A 17,891-nucleotide genomic window follows, 5' to 3' on the forward strand; every position below is an offset into this window, starting at 1 on the left:
AAGACATGGCTAACAAATGTAACAAAAACTAATTGCAGCATTCTCAACCTTTCCCCCAGAAAAGCCTCCAAACAATGCTTCCACATAAAATACAATTTGAAAACTCTACTCTGCATGTGGAGTTCTAAGTATATCTGCCAGTGCAAGAGTTGGAGGGTTTTGTGGATCTATGGATTTATTTATGTGGATTATTTATTATGTGGATTTGTGGATTTATTTAAAATGGATTTAATATACTTCATGCATGCAGTAAGTTGCATACAAAAGCTATCCAAAATTCACTTTTTGTATTAATAGACTGCATCTTCAATCTATTATTTATTTATACAATTTTCCTTGACCCCAATCCATGAGAAACCCCTTCACTAAACTAAACTACACTGACTGACACTAAAAATGTTTTTAGTCAAGCAAACAAAAGAGCTAACAACACAAAAAGCCCCCAGCACATTTAGAAACAAAACACAAGCACTTGAAATAGTCCCCTCTTTTAAAACATTTATTAACATTTTAGGTTCAAAACCTCTGATTAAAGCATCAAATATTCTAGGTGTCTGATAAGAAATTATAAGTCATGCTGCCACATTTCAGCCATAATTCTCTTGCTTTACCATATGCTACTATATAGCATGATCACAAATCAAGTCCTCTCTAGCTAATACTGAAACCCCACAATTCTCATGACAATGACAGGAAAGCATACTGCTTTGTACCTTCATAGGTACAATAATAGAACACATTGAGCGCTTCCACTGCAGCTGGTCCCCTCTGCTTGTAGCCAAAAATCAAATCTATCCATTCATGAAGATGAGCAGAAACATACTCAGATTCCTGGAAAAAAAAAACACTCTTGTAATAATGTGAAAAATTCTGGTCCCTTCTTGGAGTATTCACTATTTTCTGTGAAAAAGATTTAATTCCTAAACTAAGAGTATTTACAAACTAGGTATATACTAACATATAGAGCAGAAGCATTAGAATATGTATATGCATTAACTGCACTAACTGCCATGTAAGATGGAAATTTAATACAACAAAATAGCACATCTAAGATGTCTAAGCCCTGTCACGTAAAAACACCTAATTCTGCATTTTATCTCCTAAGGCAGCAAACTCCCAAATCATTAGCATCCTCAGGCTTTATTTTTTTCCCTCCTTTTGAGCATTTTATTTACATGCACAGGACTTTTAAGTGAAAATTCTAGTGATACTTGTAACATCAAATTCAACACCAACTCCAGTTCAAATGTAGTCCCAATATTTTATATTTAAGCCACAGTGACAATGTATAGGTGTACTTTATCATTATCTCAGATGTGTAACCATCATCTTACCAGAGCCTTCCTATGTTTACAAATGAAGTCTTCTGAAGAGTGGGCCCATTTGGGGAGAACAACATCATTTACCACTTCTTTGGATATTTGAAGCTGACCCAAGTTAAAGCCTAGTGAATAATTTGGAGAATTTTAAGAGTTACTACAAAATACTTCAAAAAAAAATATCTCAATTTCTTTATAAAGATTAAAAGGGTTCTTTCTCAACGCATGGGAAGGATACTGAAAAATTCTTAATATAAATCTACAATAACCCTACCACTGACATAGGAGACTAAGTTCTGCTATGAATCTTTAAAACGTCAAGTGAAACATAAGTTATCCAAAGCACTCAAATGATGTAAAAACTGCAGTGCCAATCTCAAAAGTAACATTAATCATTTTCACACCTATCTTTAAACATACCTGCACTTGCTTTATTTTACTAGGATTAAGAGTCCGGAACATTTAAATGAGAGTATTCGTTCACAACTACGAAGTTACTTACAGGTTTAAGTTATTGTAGAATCAAGGCTTTTAAGCCTTAAATCCCACCAGCTTTCATTAGAAAAACTCCAAACATTTAAATGACTTTTGAAGGCATGACTTCGGTGTTTCAAATTTTTATAACTTAGAACTCCAGTAGACTGTAGCTACCAGACGAAATTATCAGCAGCATAAACACACAAATCTGTTTTTAAATCATCTAATAGGAAGAACAATTCTCCTACGCACTAAATGTGAAGAAAAAAATGGCTAGGAGTCTTATACTAGAATGCAATGTTCCTTTCTAGTCAACATTACATATTACTGAAACAGCTTATTCTCCACATACACACCCTTCTTCTGATGGGTATTGGAATCTTACATAGCTCTAAAATCAAGTGACTTAACGTTGCATTGGTAGGTAACAGTAAAAAGCAGCAAATACACTGATTGCCTGGAACAAGTACGAGACCTCACTTTTGAAGATGTCCAGACTATCACCCAACAAAACCAATAAAACGAATACTAATTAATCTCCACTAACTTCCACTATCTGCTCAGTATGAATTCTTTTAACTTTCTCATTTTTAAATACCCTAATGAGTACTTCTGATCTTTTACATTAGGCAGACAACACTATTTTAGCCATCCTTAAGATCCCACTCTTGAGTTTTAAACAACATTCAGGCTGCTGTCTAATGCAACTTGTGTCTCACTAAACAGTTTGAAGCCAGTGTGATGACTGAAGTAATTTATACAAGTACATTATAAAGCTTAAATAATGAGTGTTCCACAGCATTCATAACTGCTTATAATTCTTTTCAGAAGAGTAAAAGAAAAAAGTTCTATGCAGAATATTCTGAGCAATCTATTTACCATTTTGATTCTCCAGGAATTCTGGGAAGTAGAAGAACTCTGGTATAAGTTCCTTCACATCATTGGGGTTATCCATGAGTGCCTGCCAGGTAGCAGGAATAGAGTGGAACTGTCGATCAGCACAGTCAAACCTGTGGGTCAGAGAACTCAGATCAGGCCATTCATTCTCTTGGTAAAATAAGGAAGAAAATAGAGGCTCTGTTTACGTGCTCACAGTATACCTGCCACTTTGAAGTTGGATATGAAGTGTTGTGAAAGGTTCTACCCGAATGAGGTAATGCATGACACCAGCAGCATTTGAGTAGTGTGTTCCATAGTGAAATTTGTCAATCATCCCAAGGGGATCCTCAAAATTCTCATATCTGCAAAAAAAATACAATAAAGAAAATATTTATAACCATAAATACAATTGAGCACTACAGCTGATATACACATGGATTGTACTTATTGGAGGGAAGGATTCAAAAGAAATCATCACAGGAATTTGTAAGAGAAAAACACATCACGTTCTATTAAACATGAGAATTCAAATTCTGGCTCAGAGTCCCCAAGCAAAAAGACTACAGAAAGACAGAAAGGTACATGGATGGATGGATCACCCTTTGCATACCCATTCTTATACTCTTCCCTAGGCATTTGCTATCAGCCATCAGAAATTGGATAAAGGGCAAGACAAGCTTGATTTAGCATGACTTTACATAAGAGATAAAACAGAAAAACAAATAAAAACACATGAATAAAGCTGAATATTTATTACTGAAAGGACTTGTGAGAGTTTCCTGCAAGATTTTAAAAAAAAAAAAAAAAGCATGTGTGATTGTCTCAGGATGCAGAGAAGAGATTTATTTAACACTCATGCCAATTTTCCTTTTCTACTGGCAAACCCCCTACAGCACTGTGCCACCATCTGGCTGATATATTCTTTAAATCACAAGGCCAGTAAGAGAAATTACAGCTAAACATACTGCTAGAAAACCAGTTTCATTACAGTCAGGGATAGACCCTCATCATTCAAAGAAAATGCTCCGTGTTCCAAGTTTTCTGAAAAAAGATGGTTTTGCAAGCAGCCTGGCAAGTGCAATCTGGTATGACAGTACTCACTCCTCACACTAGCAAAAAGGAAGGATAGCTACACTGATGTGTGGACGTAAGTACTTGTCACTCCTACCTACAAAGGAGTAGCTGGAAGTGACTGAGTTACATTTTATTTCAAAGATAATAATATATGCTCAAAAAAAAAAAGAACAGGAGGCACAGATCTAGGGATCAGTGCTACCTTTCAGAACAGACAGCTCAACTCATCAGTATGATTTCACAATCCTCATCTTGAAACAGATATAGGACACAGTATGTCTCTTCAAACTGCTGGACCATTAAATTGAGTATCTCTACATACTGTTTCTCATCTCCACATCTGAGAAACAACAGAAAATTTACAACAGTAAATTGTCCTTTCTGTGCTGTATAAGCTAACTAATCTGAATGCAGCAAGAACAAAGAATCAACAATCTTTGCGAAAACATCTGTGATGTTATAAAATTAGCTTAAAAAAATTTTAGTGTCACCACTTTATTTATTTAAATGTATTATTAGCCTCAAGTCACAGAAAAGACAAATATAAGTGTTCAAATACATACTTCTCTTTTACAGCCTTAGCATTCTTCTCATTTACCACCCCTATGGGCTTGGACAGATCTCTAAAGACTGCTGGGTTATTCAGGTCCAGTTCTTCTGAAGTATAATCTCGTAAAATCCAGGGGAACTGAAAAAAAAAAGAGTCAAAGATCAAACAGACTAAAGATCCCTCTTTTGAAACAGGAAAAGTGCACTCCTTCAACAAAAACTAAAAAATTGATTTTTTAAAATTACCACAGGATATTGAGCAAGGTCATTGTAAGTTCGTCCTGCCATTGTGTTCAGCTGAATAAGGTAGTCGAAATTGGATATTTCTCTATTCACCCATTTCTGAAGGACAAAAAGAAAAAAAATACCATGGAAGTCATTAAATCAAAGCTACTACTATTGCAAATTACACGTCTTGTTAGTATTTATCTGCTAGAGGATAGTATTTGCAAGTAAAAGGCACGAGTCTATAAGCATGGTATAAATGTTCAAATTTAATTTGTCATAATCGATTTTATTTCCCCTTTGATTCAGTGATCATACTGCATTTCATTGAAGCATTATATTTCATTGAAATGCATTGATTATGCTGAAATTCACTGAAATTGTGTCCGTGATCAATACCAGTCCTGCTTCAAAATACAATGCAGCTGACAATTAGCTGCCCCAGAATAAAAAAGTGGAAGCAACACACAAGTGAAAGAAACAAAGAGAAGGAAGATAAAAGAGGTATTGAGAAAAAGGGGAACAGAATTTTGAAATCCATTAAAGTTTTAAGGTCAAAGCTTATTTATAAGTTGTTCTCCCATTGATTAACAGTACAGGAATTTGTAAATTTAGTGTCCTTGCTCCTCTGCTCCATTATTCTATTTTAAACCAAAGAACAGACAGAGCTGTGTTCAGAAGGTCTCAAAATCTTTCTGTAGCATGATGGAGACATTTCATTACAGAAAATGTTATTCTCTACTTCAGCATGCAACATGATACCCTATGTCCCTGGGCAAACAAAGAAAAAGTGAAGTACTCCCAATATTCTTCATCTCGTCTGTAAAGCTCCCTCCCTCAGAGAAAACCACGATCATGTCATAAACAGATGGAAAATAAAAATACATTTACTCTATTTAGATAAGTTATCCATGTTTAGGGTAATATAGACATTTTGACATTTTATTATTATACCAGTTACCAATTCCTTTAACACCATACTTCATACTCAATCTTCACACAGGCTTTGTTGAAAGCCTTATCATGAAGGGATAGCAGGGAACATTGTTTGCATGTGTACTGAGCGAAGTTCCAAAATGTACATTAAGCACCACGGACTAAAACCAGAAGCAAGTCTGCTGCGTATTCTCCATTCTTGTTGGAACACTTGCCATAATCACGTCAGAGCTGAGCTCTATCCGTTTACCATGGCATAAACTCACTGATTGCAAACACAAAACACAACAATTCTAAATATGCATGTTAAAGTTCAGACACTGGACTGAGGGTAAAGAAGTTGGCAATTTCCATCTAAAATACTGGAAAAAAAAATCAGTACTCTGGAGCCTTCGAGGATTCCTTCAAGAAGCAGAGGAATGCTCTAGACCGTTTATGCTGAAGTCTCATACCTGCATCAAACCTGAAGCTTTAAAGAGTTCCTGTGGAGATCTGGTTCCAGAAATATTTGGAGAGCGCAGCGACAATATTCGACTGTATACTTTGTTTCTTACCTGTTTGAAAACAGCATAGAAATATTTGTTCTAGAAATTAAAGCTGACAATTAAACGATTTCTCTGTTAATTGAAATGTGAAGTAAATGGAACATGGTTACACTTTTAAGCACTCCTGTCTCTTGCTGTATAAACCTTTGGATGTGTATAGATATAATAACCTTCAATTTCAAGATATAAAGGCAGCATACTTTATGAAGTGACTTCTTTTTTATCGATGCTACACCAAAAAAATTATTCCCACAGAACTCTTCTAGGAAGACTGCTATTCAAATAAAGTTACACCATACTGCTATATTCCCTACCAAACTATTACAACGATTTATTTATTTAAAAAGCCATTTTACAGCAGCTATTCTTAAACTGACCTACTAGTATGTAACTCACCTTAAGTTCTGAAAGTTCCACAACGGATCACTTAGAGTAATGCAGAGGAACAAAAAGTTCACTAATCCTGCACTATGGAATACAGATATCTCAAAGATTTCCAATGTTGTGGTAAAATAAAAACTCTCTTTTACTTTGTAATTAATATACTCAGATTATTTTTTAAAGATGTGTGGGCTTAAAGTTAGATTATTACTGATATAATTTTAGTTGAATAATGGTTCTGTATTATTAAAGAGAGAGACAGGAAAAAGTCTTGCTTTATTCATCCTTTCAATTACTCAGTTTCTAGATGCCAGACTCAGGTTTTCAGAGACCGCAGTCTAATTTCCCATAATGACTGTATCTAGCAAACATTTTGTTATTAATGCTCTAGTATTATGAAAGACACCAGACTCAAACTAGATATGATCAGTGAACTAAAACTTGACACTTGTGCTAATAACACAAATCAAGGAAATCTGGGAAATGTGTACCTCCTTATTGAAGTTGAGGAAGTAGTTGGTTTGATCCATAAGGAAGATCTCCAAAGCCGACCTCCTCAGGTTGTACCGACGCAAATGTATCTCTCGAATTTGAGAAAGATGACATTTGAAATCAAAACCAACCCCTAGGAAGAACGTTTTGATTACTGACTTGGAATATATCAAAAACTTTTCATATACACACAATACAGTATTATTTTCAATCACCCTAGAAAGAGCAAATTTTATACATGGCTTAGTTAACCATTTTGCTAGAAAATATTCCTAGCTTCATTTTCTACTGAAAGATCAAGACAGCAGAAAATATCTGATGGGATGGAGAATATCTTTGCATTCTGATCAAAGACACTTTATAAATGTATTTTGTTGACAAAAATATAAACCAAAAACCCTTTCATTTCTTAGTTGGGCTCAAACAGAAAATTTTTGTAGATAGAATTTCCAAAAGGCCAGCTTCTTGATATATTGGTTTCTTCTTTTTTATTTTATTTTACCACTATTGGTCAAATGTTTCAGTTCACTGTTCTCATACTTAGCCATGCATATTCCATTAAAGTTTGTGTTAATTTTTACATACTACTACTTCTTAATCATTACTTACTACAACTTTTTAATCAATGTACAGGTGAAACATTTGTCATGTAGAACATAAGTGCCATTTAAGAAACAACTTAGTTCCAGATTAAGGATTCTGAAGTGATCAGCTGACCTCCAAGAGGAATATTAATTACAGATCCTCACCATGTCTCTTCACAATTAGTTTGGCACTCATTCTCAAAAAAATCAAGCTCAACCTACTAAAAGCAGAATGCTGAATTGCACTGTAAAGAAGGAGCTATTGGTCACACTCACCTTCCTCTTTTTCAAGGCTACCATCAAAGAAATAGATGTGCTGGGTAGTGATCTCCAGTCTGCCAGGTATCACATCAATTATCGTAATGAGTTCACAGTCTTCAGACAATACTAGCTTTTCTTTCTGACTCTGCTCATCCTTCTCATCCCTACAAAAATATCACTAAGTGTTATGGGGTTGGGCAGATAATACAATTGCTGAGGTACTTGGCAAAAGCACAGTTCAGAAAAAAATCAAATTTGAAGTGCATTAAAAGTACATCATAAATGACTATATGAAGTTACTTTCATTAGCAGTCCTGAATGTTTCAAACTAGACTACTAGATATTTTTTATCCTTGTTCTTCAGGCTTGCTATTTCAGTCTCAGGCTTAATGAACTTGACTCCCCTTGAAGTATCACTCCAAGTTTAAAAAAAAAAAAATCCATGTCTCTACTGGACTTCAAACAGCATAGACACACAAGCATATGCACAACTTCATGCATCCAGTAACTGGAGTTACTGGAATGAAGCATTTGCCGTCTCCTTCTCCCTGACCCGTACACAAAGCAACATGAAGGCAGTGCAGCAGGCCTTCTTCCTTGAATGAGAATCAGGGGATTCTCCATTAAATTAAAGCCAGTTAGGCAAATATCCACATTATACAGCTGGTGCCACATAAAACAGCTCTGGCACCTGCAGACAAGAGCTGGTTCCAGTCTGGTCTATGCCTTTGCAGGGTAGACCATTTCTTGAGAGTTATGACCAAGGTACATCATAGAAAGCCTCAACAACTCTGCAGCGTCAGACCAACTGTGGACAGTCAATCACTTATGAATCCTCACAAGCATCTTCTCTGTAATCTGAGTACTCCATACTCAGAACTTCTTTTCCTTGAGTTTCTTTATGTATTGCTGTTTACAACAAGAAATCCAATAGCAGCTTTTCTAATGTTCACAACTATCACAGAGCCCTGAACTGGACTGTTAAGAACAGGCAAAGAGGGAAGTTTTGCATGCTAATCAACTCCAGAATTTGCTTCCCATTCCTTCCCACTTCCGAAGCACGGAAACAAATTTCAACTGTTCTGTGCCCCTGTACTTACATACTGGAACTGGCTGTTGTGTCTTCCTCTGGTAGTTCAAGTACATCATCTTCCAAGTCACTCACTTTCACCTGCTTTACCACTTCCAGAAGTAGAGACTCACTAGAGGGCTGTATCTGGTGCACACCTATTGTAATAGACACATCATCAGCTCAGATTTTTTTTTTTTGCTACAGCATTTTTGGAAAGTTAAACTACTGAGTTTATCTTCTACTGTTGAATACTGTTTTTATCTGAGTAACAAGTAACTAGATTTCTTAAGAAGTCTGTTGGGCAAGCAGAACACTTTAAAAATGCTCCTCCAATTACATTGAGATATATGTCAAATTAATTGGTAAAAGTACAGTTCAGAAAAGAATCAAATTTGAATGCCAAAGTATATCATAAATTATTATATATATTTATATATGTCAATTATCTCTCTCCCACCTCTATGAATTTCACCTAACTATAAAAAGAATATAGAAACACCTCAGAAAAGCTTTAAACTCAACTCTAATGTGGACATTTCCAGTAAAATATTTTGCAGTGTTTTGCCAAACACTCTTATGGCATGCAGGCTTCATGGAAATACACTTTGTGTTTTTTTTTGCTAACTTGGGAACTTGGGTTTACAAGACTGAGATTTAAATGACTGAGATTTATTTTATTTTATTTTGATTTGCATCTTGATATCCAAGAACCCTAACTTAAAGAACAGATTACACCACTGCAACTCAGCTGTTTGGTACACTTTTAAAAAAAACAACAGTTCATACCTACACATTTTAATCAAATGTTTAAAGTTTTTAAAACAATACTGCCTACTTATTCTGATCTCATTGTTTATTTTCCTTGAAAAAATAAGACTACACAAGAAAGGTATATAACTGCTTATTTTAAAGCAAAGGAGTTCTTAATTACTTTTTCCTCCAGTAAAAATACACACTTCAATGAGCAAGAGGAAATGAAGTACTCTTTCCAGTAGGAAGATGCTGTTTCAGGTCAAAGCACCTCTCCTATGTTACACATTTTACTATAGGAAAAATAAAGACAAATCATGATTTAAGTACCTACAATATATTGATTCTTAAATACACAGATCTATCAGTGAAGACTGAAGAAACCGTGTAAGCTAGTAAATATAGTAAAACATTACCTAAATTATCTCTCAGGTCACTAGCATCCTGATGAGAGTTGAAGTTGTAATTCTGCACTAGTTTTAGTCTCATACGTGAAAAATTTTCCACATTTGAAAGTTTCCAGTGGATAGGATGCTGTTTCCTGTGAAAACATGAATATCCACAAAAATAGTTAAAAGGTTAAAAAACAACTACGAATGAATTAATTACAAAAGAATACATATTTAGAAAAATCCTGAAGTCACCCACCCATCAGTAGACTGCAAAACACATAAGCAGTAAACTGCATCTTAACTGTGATTTGATATTGTGGCTCTGATCATCCTAAAGCATTTTGTAAGCAGTATTTAGTTCCTATTGAAATGCAGCAAATTGTTTACACTTTCAGTTAATGACTATTAGAAGATTGCAAAAAATCTCTATCCAGAACTCACCCAAAAGACAAGACAAGCAAACTGTAGTCTTTTAAACTGAAATTAGCTCTGTGCATAAAAATGGCAATTTTTTATTTGTCACTTGGCAAAAAAATCTAGTAACCAGGTAACCAGCTCAACATTGTACTTCAAACTTATCTTGATAATTAAAATTCAGAAAACATTATCAAGCATGAATTCAACATTAACTTTACATCTCAAGAATGGCTATCCAAGTCAATTTGACAAGGTTCTAACCATACGAAATAGTAAGTTAATCATTGAGAAAATTCCTTTCAAGCATCATATACAGTTTGATTCAAAGAACTTTGCTCTTACATTTCTGACCAAGGGCCACGTTCAGAGAGCAAGTAAAGCTGGGCTGCTCTCCACTGTCTCAGAGTAGCTGTGTGCTGACTATTAAGTTGCTTTAGCATACTGTTGTACCGCAGATTTTCCTGTCGAGCCTTTCTGCTGAATGGTTCCACAAAATGCTCCTGAAAGACCATTAAAAATAAATCTAGCACTGAAATAACAGTTTTGCAATTCGCAAGAATGCTTGCAAATGAAGAATGAACAAAGAAGTTCAGCAGTAGACATTTCTGAAAATTTAAGGTACTGCTTACAGGAGAAATTTTAAAAAGCTTAGTACTGGAAGAAATGGCACCGAACACTGACTTAAAGGTTTGAAGAGAGGGTTACCAATGTTGAATCCAAATGAAGGCAATTTTTTGTGATCAGAAAAGTGGTCACTAGGAAAAATCCAATTATGGTAAATAGGCTTTTTCTTTAAATTCTGGTATTCCAGAATGTGATTCATACTGTATTCTACCTACAGTTACTAGAATAAAGAAAAGCTTACTACATGAATCTTAAGGCAACATAGGGAAAACAAGAGAAATGTAACTTAGCTATGACATTTGCTGCAGTTTAACAGTAAATTCTAGCACTTGAATGGATTCTGAACCTTATAAGGACAGGTCACTTCAGACAGTTTTTCCACACAGTAAGAACGGTTTTAAGTGTTTTCATTGAAGCAGGGTCAAATTTGCACCACTAACTCGTCTCATAACAGGGAATAGGTTTTAATAGGTGAGCATAATTCTAGGTTGCTGTACTATGGAGAAAGACCTACTGTCTTGGAATAACTCTGCTTATAGGTATGACGCTTAAATAGAAAGAATAGAACTAAAAAGCATATACTAGAAGCGTATATAGTCAGACTGCCCATAAAATCTTCAGCAAAACAACCAACATCCTTGCAGTAACTTGAATTTGGTCATCTTGGAATTCATTTTCTCCATCTTTTATGATGTGAATCCTGAGATGCAAGTTGCTCTTAGAAGAACTCAAAACCTTACCTGAAATTTAAGCTTGCTTTCTCCTCTCTCCCGATCTCGTTTATGCATGTTCACCATAAACGCTTCATAACAATCTTTCCAATAAAGTGCCATCTGCTCATGACCATGTCTGAATGAATTCTCTTCATACTGCTTCATATTTGGAATAATCTGTTTCCACCAAAACAACACAAAAAGCGCAACATGATTTCTGAATTCCTCTGCTGTAGTGTCCAAAATGAGGAGAAGATGCTACAAAAACAATCTACTACTTACATATTTATCAATGTAAACTTGCCACTCATCAGAGCGGCAGTATTCTTGAAAGTCCTCAAAGAAAGAGGGGCTGCCATTGGTAGGAGGCAAAGAAGGGAGATGCAGATTCATGAAGAGAAGTTCATAAATTTTGGATACCAGCGTCCGAACAAGGGGAATCAAAAATGAATACGTTTCTGTTTTCTCTTCTATTGATCTACTCAAGATGCCCTCCAGCTTCCCCAAGAGGTAGCATGCTTCAGGTTGGCTCTCTATTACTTTAGTCTGAAGAAGGGTGTTTAGTTTGGCTGCTGCCATAGCACAGACCTAGACAGGAAAAACAACAAAAAATGAATGCAATCCTCAAAATAGTAATTTTGAGCACTTATCTTTTAGCACAGGAGAATGTACATATTCTTGTTGCATCTCAGATAGCCTGAGGGCACACATACATTGTATATGGGCACTGATCACTTATTCATCCTGTGATGACCAAACCTGAGTTAGCTGCAACATGAGTCACTTAGCTGCATTAAGACAATCACATACCTAAGCTAACAGTCCTGGCTTTTCTGAAGGGTTCATTATTCCAGACTCAGGTTTGTGTGCATTTATTCTACCTAAACCTGAAACCACTAAGTGTATTTTACTGTAAAAATGAAAAGTCACAATCCGGATTGCCATCTTACTGCCACTAGCACCTACATTGCCCCATCTTCAAACAGCCTGCCCTCTATCTTGTTCACATACTCAGGATGTGCACATTGACAGGACTGCAGAGTAAGCTTGCGAAAGGCAAGACCTGATAAAACATTTGCATATACAAGGATGAAAGACTGCTATCAGTCTACTCGATGGCATAAGCAGATCCCCCAAAACCACAACAGTTACACCAAATGAGCATGTTAAACACTGCCATTTGCAGGAATTTGCAACAAACCTGTAAGTTGTCTTGTGCAATGAATCCAAGGAGTAACTGGACTTGCACCTGTGAAAGCCAGGTTGCTTCTGGGCCAGCAGAGTACCAGACTGACAGGCTATCCATGAGAGTCACTAACTCCTCCAAGAGCTATTATAAAAGCGGAAGATTTTCATAAAGTAAAACAAGTCAGAAATAATCAGCAAATACTCAAGCTGGAGATACAGTAATTTCAAAGAACTGAAGAATTCACACTTCTAACTTACCCAAAACCATAAAATCCCAGAAGACTGCAGCTACACCAGTCATTTGAAAAAATTCATGACTATAAAATATGGCTAGCCTTATATGTTAACTCAAGTACCTCCCCAGTAAGGCCAAAAACAGCATATACATGCCTGTCTTCTACCCGTAACTTAACTGCAGGAAATGCCAATTCTTTGAAAATGTTGCAGATTCCAGGAACAGGATTACTACAACTAAAAAGGCATGCTTACCAATACTACAGATATCATACCAACTTGCAATTTATGGTTCAGTATTTATAAGTTTTTATTTCTTTCTTTTGTTTTGTCTTATGCGATATAAGTGTAATACTAACATAGTTTACCAGCGACAGTAATATGTATGGTACACTGAGAAAGAAAGCAAGGCTTCTTTCATGAGTATCTGATTTAGTACAATGCTTGAATGCATAACTATCAGTATCTTAAATAAATTAGGAGGCACTCCTTTCTGTCAGTAGATTGGGCGACATCCAAACTTTATTATGAAAGGAAGCTATTCCTAAGGTAAGTGACACATTTTACTACCTAGACATGTCTGTTCAGAACAAATATACCTTGATGAATTCCCTAATAAATTACTCAAATATTTGTTATTCCATTCTATTCTGTTAAGGCCCAAACTCATGTGAAGGCTTCTGTGACTGGCTGAAAGCTCTCCTGCTTAAAATATTACAGTGCTTTAAATTCTTCCCAGGCACAGTGGAAGGTAACTTATGAGAGTACTTCTATTTTCAATTCAGACTTGGCAATAAGCACAACTTCTATTTCTCCAAAGTTCAGATCTCATTCCTAATTAGATTTCACAAAGCTAGATGACAACTAAAAGCAAAACCTTTACCTAGGGCAGACTTTCTAAAAACAAACAAATGTAAGCTTTGTGATTAAGCTGTATTTGTTTCTAAGCATGCATGGTGGAAAACAGCTTAGCAATTACTCTGTTGTGGTAACTCTTAACATTACACTTTTAGAAAAAAGTAAACTAGTTTTTAAGTTTTTTTTTTTTTCCTTTTAGGGATTTATTATGACATAATTATGGCTTCCACATAATACTTCTCTCGCCTTAAGCCTCAAAAAAATAGAAAAGCAATGACACTGCTCAAAAAGTACAAGAAAAAAAACAAACATTGCTTCTAACACAAAAAAATGAGGCAAACTATGGATCTCTAAAATTTACATCAAGACGACAGGAAACAGAGCCAAAAGACAAAGTTTCTTTATCTTATTACTTCCTGTGTTTGCTAGTCATTTTCTTCCTCAGAATTCATATTTCTGACTCCCTGGATATGTAAAATAGAGCTATTTACAAATATATGCACAAAAACATGGTAAAACTCCAATATGGGTAAAAACCTAGCAGTGATATTCCTCACATTGCAATTGCAAGCAAGGTTTTGGATAGTGTTTTATTCAGGACACACACTGAGTCATACATTCTGATAACAGGTACCAAATTTTCTTAGGCTACAAGTGACATTGTTATATTAGCTCCTGTCAGATGTTTGTTAGTATGAAAAGACTTAGATTTTCAACAAAGAGTACCACTATAGACCTATTTAACTTGCAACAATAACAATATTCCCCATAGTATTTATAATGTTTTCTCATTAAGGAACAGTCTAATTCATTTCACAATGAGCTCTCACTCCCTAATATCTAGTTTAAAAACATACACCTAGAAGAGATAACATTATCCAAGTTGACAACTTTTTAATTACTATCTCAGCCTATATACCGTATTTCCATTATGCAGTTACTGTACCTTTTCTGTCCACAAGTTTGAATTAACTAGTCCCTCTGCCTGCAGGAAATCTTGTACAATTAGTAAGAGCCGGAAGGCATTTTCAGCGTGTGTAGGGAGAGCTTTTGAATCTCTGTTATCAGTGACTGACCATTCTAACATCTTCTCCAACAGGCTGCATATAAAACAAAATCCCGGAGTAATTATTACATGTTCCAAATATAAGTGGCTTTAAAAAAATCCAATTAAGTATTTAATTGAATCTCTCACTCCACAGCTATAACTATCGTCTTCTTGATAAGCTAACCATGCAAAAGAGATTTTGAAAAGCGCATGAAGCCTGGGATACAGATTTTCAAAACCTTACAATCACGTTACACTGCCAAATAGGTAGCAAAATATATTGACAATATATGAAGATAGAGCAAAGAAAGTTGTATCTTGATAAGAAACATCCACCCCTTCGTAGCTTTAATAAAGCCCCTTACTTTTTTCCCCTTTTCATCAAAAAAGTTACAGAACCTGTCCTTGTGCTGTACACTCACTTGAGTTTTATTTCATCAGATGGTCGCAACAACTCATTAGATATTCCCAGTTTGGTCAGTGCAGAAAATACCTGTCCTCTCTCAATCCAAGCATCATCATCAGATCTTTCAATGCCTTTCCACATTATACACAGTAGGATGTCTGTAAGTAACTGTATCAGTTCATTATCACCTCCCTACAAAAGAAAAGAAATATTTACAACCCTTCTAGTCCAAAAAAATTCACCACAGTCCCTATGCTTGCATGTTTTGGCATTTCTGAGAACTGTGCAGTCTAAGGACTAATCACTAAATACATGAAAATGCAAATATATGAGGCACTGGCTTCCCAGAATCTGTAATACATACCGACTTGATTTCTGCATCATTACTTCAACCTACATTTTAGCTACCCTTGATTTTTTCATATCAAGCCTGTATCATTTCTCCTTTGGAAGATAAAGGGATGTTGAAATATTGAAGAAGGCTTTTTGTTGTTTGTTTTTTATTCCCCTTCTCCCCCCTTGCCCAAGCTATTCCAACCAGAGAATCCAAAAAGACACATTACATTGAAGATGCCTGTACCCACTGTAAGAGAGCTATATTGCTATTTCCCTTTGGAAGGTGAAAGGAAAAAACGAGGACAATAATTATCCCATTAAGGAGACAATTAAAAAAGGAATTGCAGACATGTTGAGAAGTTAACCACACAGGGAAAGAATTACTTACTCCTTGGTTTTCAAATAAGGATAGATCAGCACTGAAGCCCACATCATTTATGACACCCAGATCTTTGTCAGACTGTCCAGAAAATGGTTTTGTGCTCTCTATAGGCGACGGTGTGCTGGACAGGCTATCTGTCATCTGATTCCCGTCAGCCAGTTCATAAGAGTCAACACTGGACAGATCTAAACTCAGATGTGAAGGATTACTGTGCCACAATTCTTCTTGGTCCTCTGACCTAAAAGACATCTCTCCTGTGGATGCATCTTCCAGAGGCATAGCAGAGAAATGAGCTGGGACATCCAAAGATTTGTCGTCTTCTAAACTCCACTGATCAAACAAACCATTAACAGATGCAAAGCTACCAGCTTTATCTCCCTCCATCTTATCAGCATGATGTCTCTGAAGACCTTCAGCAGGAGGCTTTCTTTCCTCCTCCCTTGAGGAATCAGCCCTGTTCTCTCTAAAGCCAATCCGGACCTCAGAGTTTTCTTTCAGGAACAGTCTAACCAAAGTATCCTGCCAGCCTAGCTGCTGAGAAATCTGTTGTGCTGCATCCAATTGGGAATGTAAAAGGTGCAAAACCTAAGGATAGAAGAAGATATTCCATACCCACACGTTATTTTAGGATGAATGCAGTTTCAAGCATCTTTTAGATTAGACATTTTAAAAGCTTGTAACTTATTTTGCCTTTTTAGGATCTTGTAAAAGAACCACAATCAGTTAACAGAAAGCATAAGTGCCACCAAATAAACAAATAAATCACTATTCTCACTAGAAATGTATATATTTTTAAAAAATATCTCAGGAATGAGAGGAAAAAAAACTATCAAGGCATATCAGTAAGTCTTCATATTTCAGTCACTCTTCTGCAGTAGTTCCTGGAAAAGGCAGTTATCACAACAAATAGCTGTATGCAGCCACTAGTCTACAAAACAAATAAAATAAAACTAGCATGTGAAATATGCTTGATTAGAAACTATTAGACAACAATGAAGAAAACTACGATAAACTACAATATTAATAGCTTACTGATAGCGTAAATTTGGCATACTTTGAGAAACTTTGGCAGACAATACAGTGCCTCACAGCTACATTCAGTACTGCTAATTTCAGTGACACAAGCCAGAGAGCTCAGTTAAGTAAAGAGTTAGTGCTTTTTCACTCCTCTTCCCTGCACCCACAACTGCTCTTTTGAACCATACGTTCTATCAAAAGTAACACATTAGGAATACAAAAAAAAACTGTTTGTGATCTTATGCATCCTTTGAGAAAACTCAGTAATTCAAGCAATCCAATACCTCTAAACCATAAAAACATGCTATTTGAGAATCTTTACAGAGGCTTTGTGGTTTGCTTCCTTTTTCAAAAAAAAAAGTTGTTTTTTTAAAGGATTTGAATACACTAAGTTCAACACCAAGTGACAGACTGGCTTCATTCCTAACATCATAAATTATTGCTAAAGAAAGCAGCGACAGCAGCAAACAATACAGCCATCACATCCAAATAAATAAAATACCACACTATACAACTTATGAACTTAACAGTATTCCACTTTTAAAGATGACAACTAACCTTTCTACAGATGACCACTCTCATGTTTATATCTGATTTATGTGCCAGATGCACTACAGCTATGAGATCTTTACAATTCACAACAGGATCTGTAGGGGAGAGAGAAGAATATATGTATATCAAACTATACCATGCAAGTGAACGTAAGAGCTAACTGTTAAAAATAGCTTTGGA

The 17,891-nt window shown here is 35.7% G+C and overlaps 1 protein-coding gene across 8 annotated transcripts in view; it reads right to left on the minus strand.

Moving 5' to 3' along the window:
• NBEAL1 (neurobeachin like 1) overlaps positions 1 to 17,891 on the minus strand; it is an 81,220-nt gene that overhangs the window by 13,398 nt on the left and 49,931 nt on the right. For all 8 annotated transcript variants that reach the window (XR_005820878.1, XM_040560895.1, XM_040560896.1 and 5 more), the window contains 19 exons: positions 17,718 to 17,806; positions 16,149 to 16,727; positions 15,441 to 15,616; positions 14,917 to 15,070; positions 12,892 to 13,020; positions 11,973 to 12,278; positions 11,718 to 11,867; positions 10,696 to 10,853; positions 9,961 to 10,085; positions 8,823 to 8,949; positions 7,738 to 7,886; positions 6,877 to 7,010; positions 5,912 to 6,013; positions 4,545 to 4,640; positions 4,313 to 4,437; positions 2,897 to 3,037; positions 2,676 to 2,806; positions 1,335 to 1,444; positions 714 to 831 (listed from right to left, as the gene is read on the minus strand). Coding sequence is in view for 7 of the 8 variants with exons in the window: in XM_040560895.1 (XP_040416829.1) it covers positions 714 to 831; positions 1,335 to 1,444; positions 2,676 to 2,806; positions 2,897 to 3,037; positions 4,313 to 4,437; positions 4,545 to 4,640; positions 5,912 to 6,013; positions 6,877 to 7,010; positions 7,738 to 7,886; positions 8,823 to 8,949; positions 9,961 to 10,085; positions 10,696 to 10,853; positions 11,718 to 11,867; positions 11,973 to 12,278; positions 12,892 to 13,020; positions 14,917 to 15,070; positions 15,441 to 15,616; positions 16,149 to 16,727; positions 17,718 to 17,806 (3,099 nt within the window). In the remaining variant the exon portion in view is untranslated. The remainder of the gene's footprint in view (positions 1 to 713; positions 832 to 1,334; positions 1,445 to 2,675; positions 2,807 to 2,896; positions 3,038 to 4,312; positions 4,438 to 4,544; positions 4,641 to 5,911; positions 6,014 to 6,876; positions 7,011 to 7,737; positions 7,887 to 8,822; positions 8,950 to 9,960; positions 10,086 to 10,695; positions 10,854 to 11,717; positions 11,868 to 11,972; positions 12,279 to 12,891; positions 13,021 to 14,916; positions 15,071 to 15,440; positions 15,617 to 16,148; positions 16,728 to 17,717; positions 17,807 to 17,891) is intronic.

The sequence above is a fragment of the Cygnus olor genome, chromosome 6, assembly GCF_009769625.2.
Source record: "Cygnus olor isolate bCygOlo1 chromosome 6, bCygOlo1.pri.v2, whole genome shotgun sequence".
NCBI lineage: Eukaryota > Metazoa > Chordata > Aves > Anseriformes > Anatidae > Cygnus > Cygnus olor.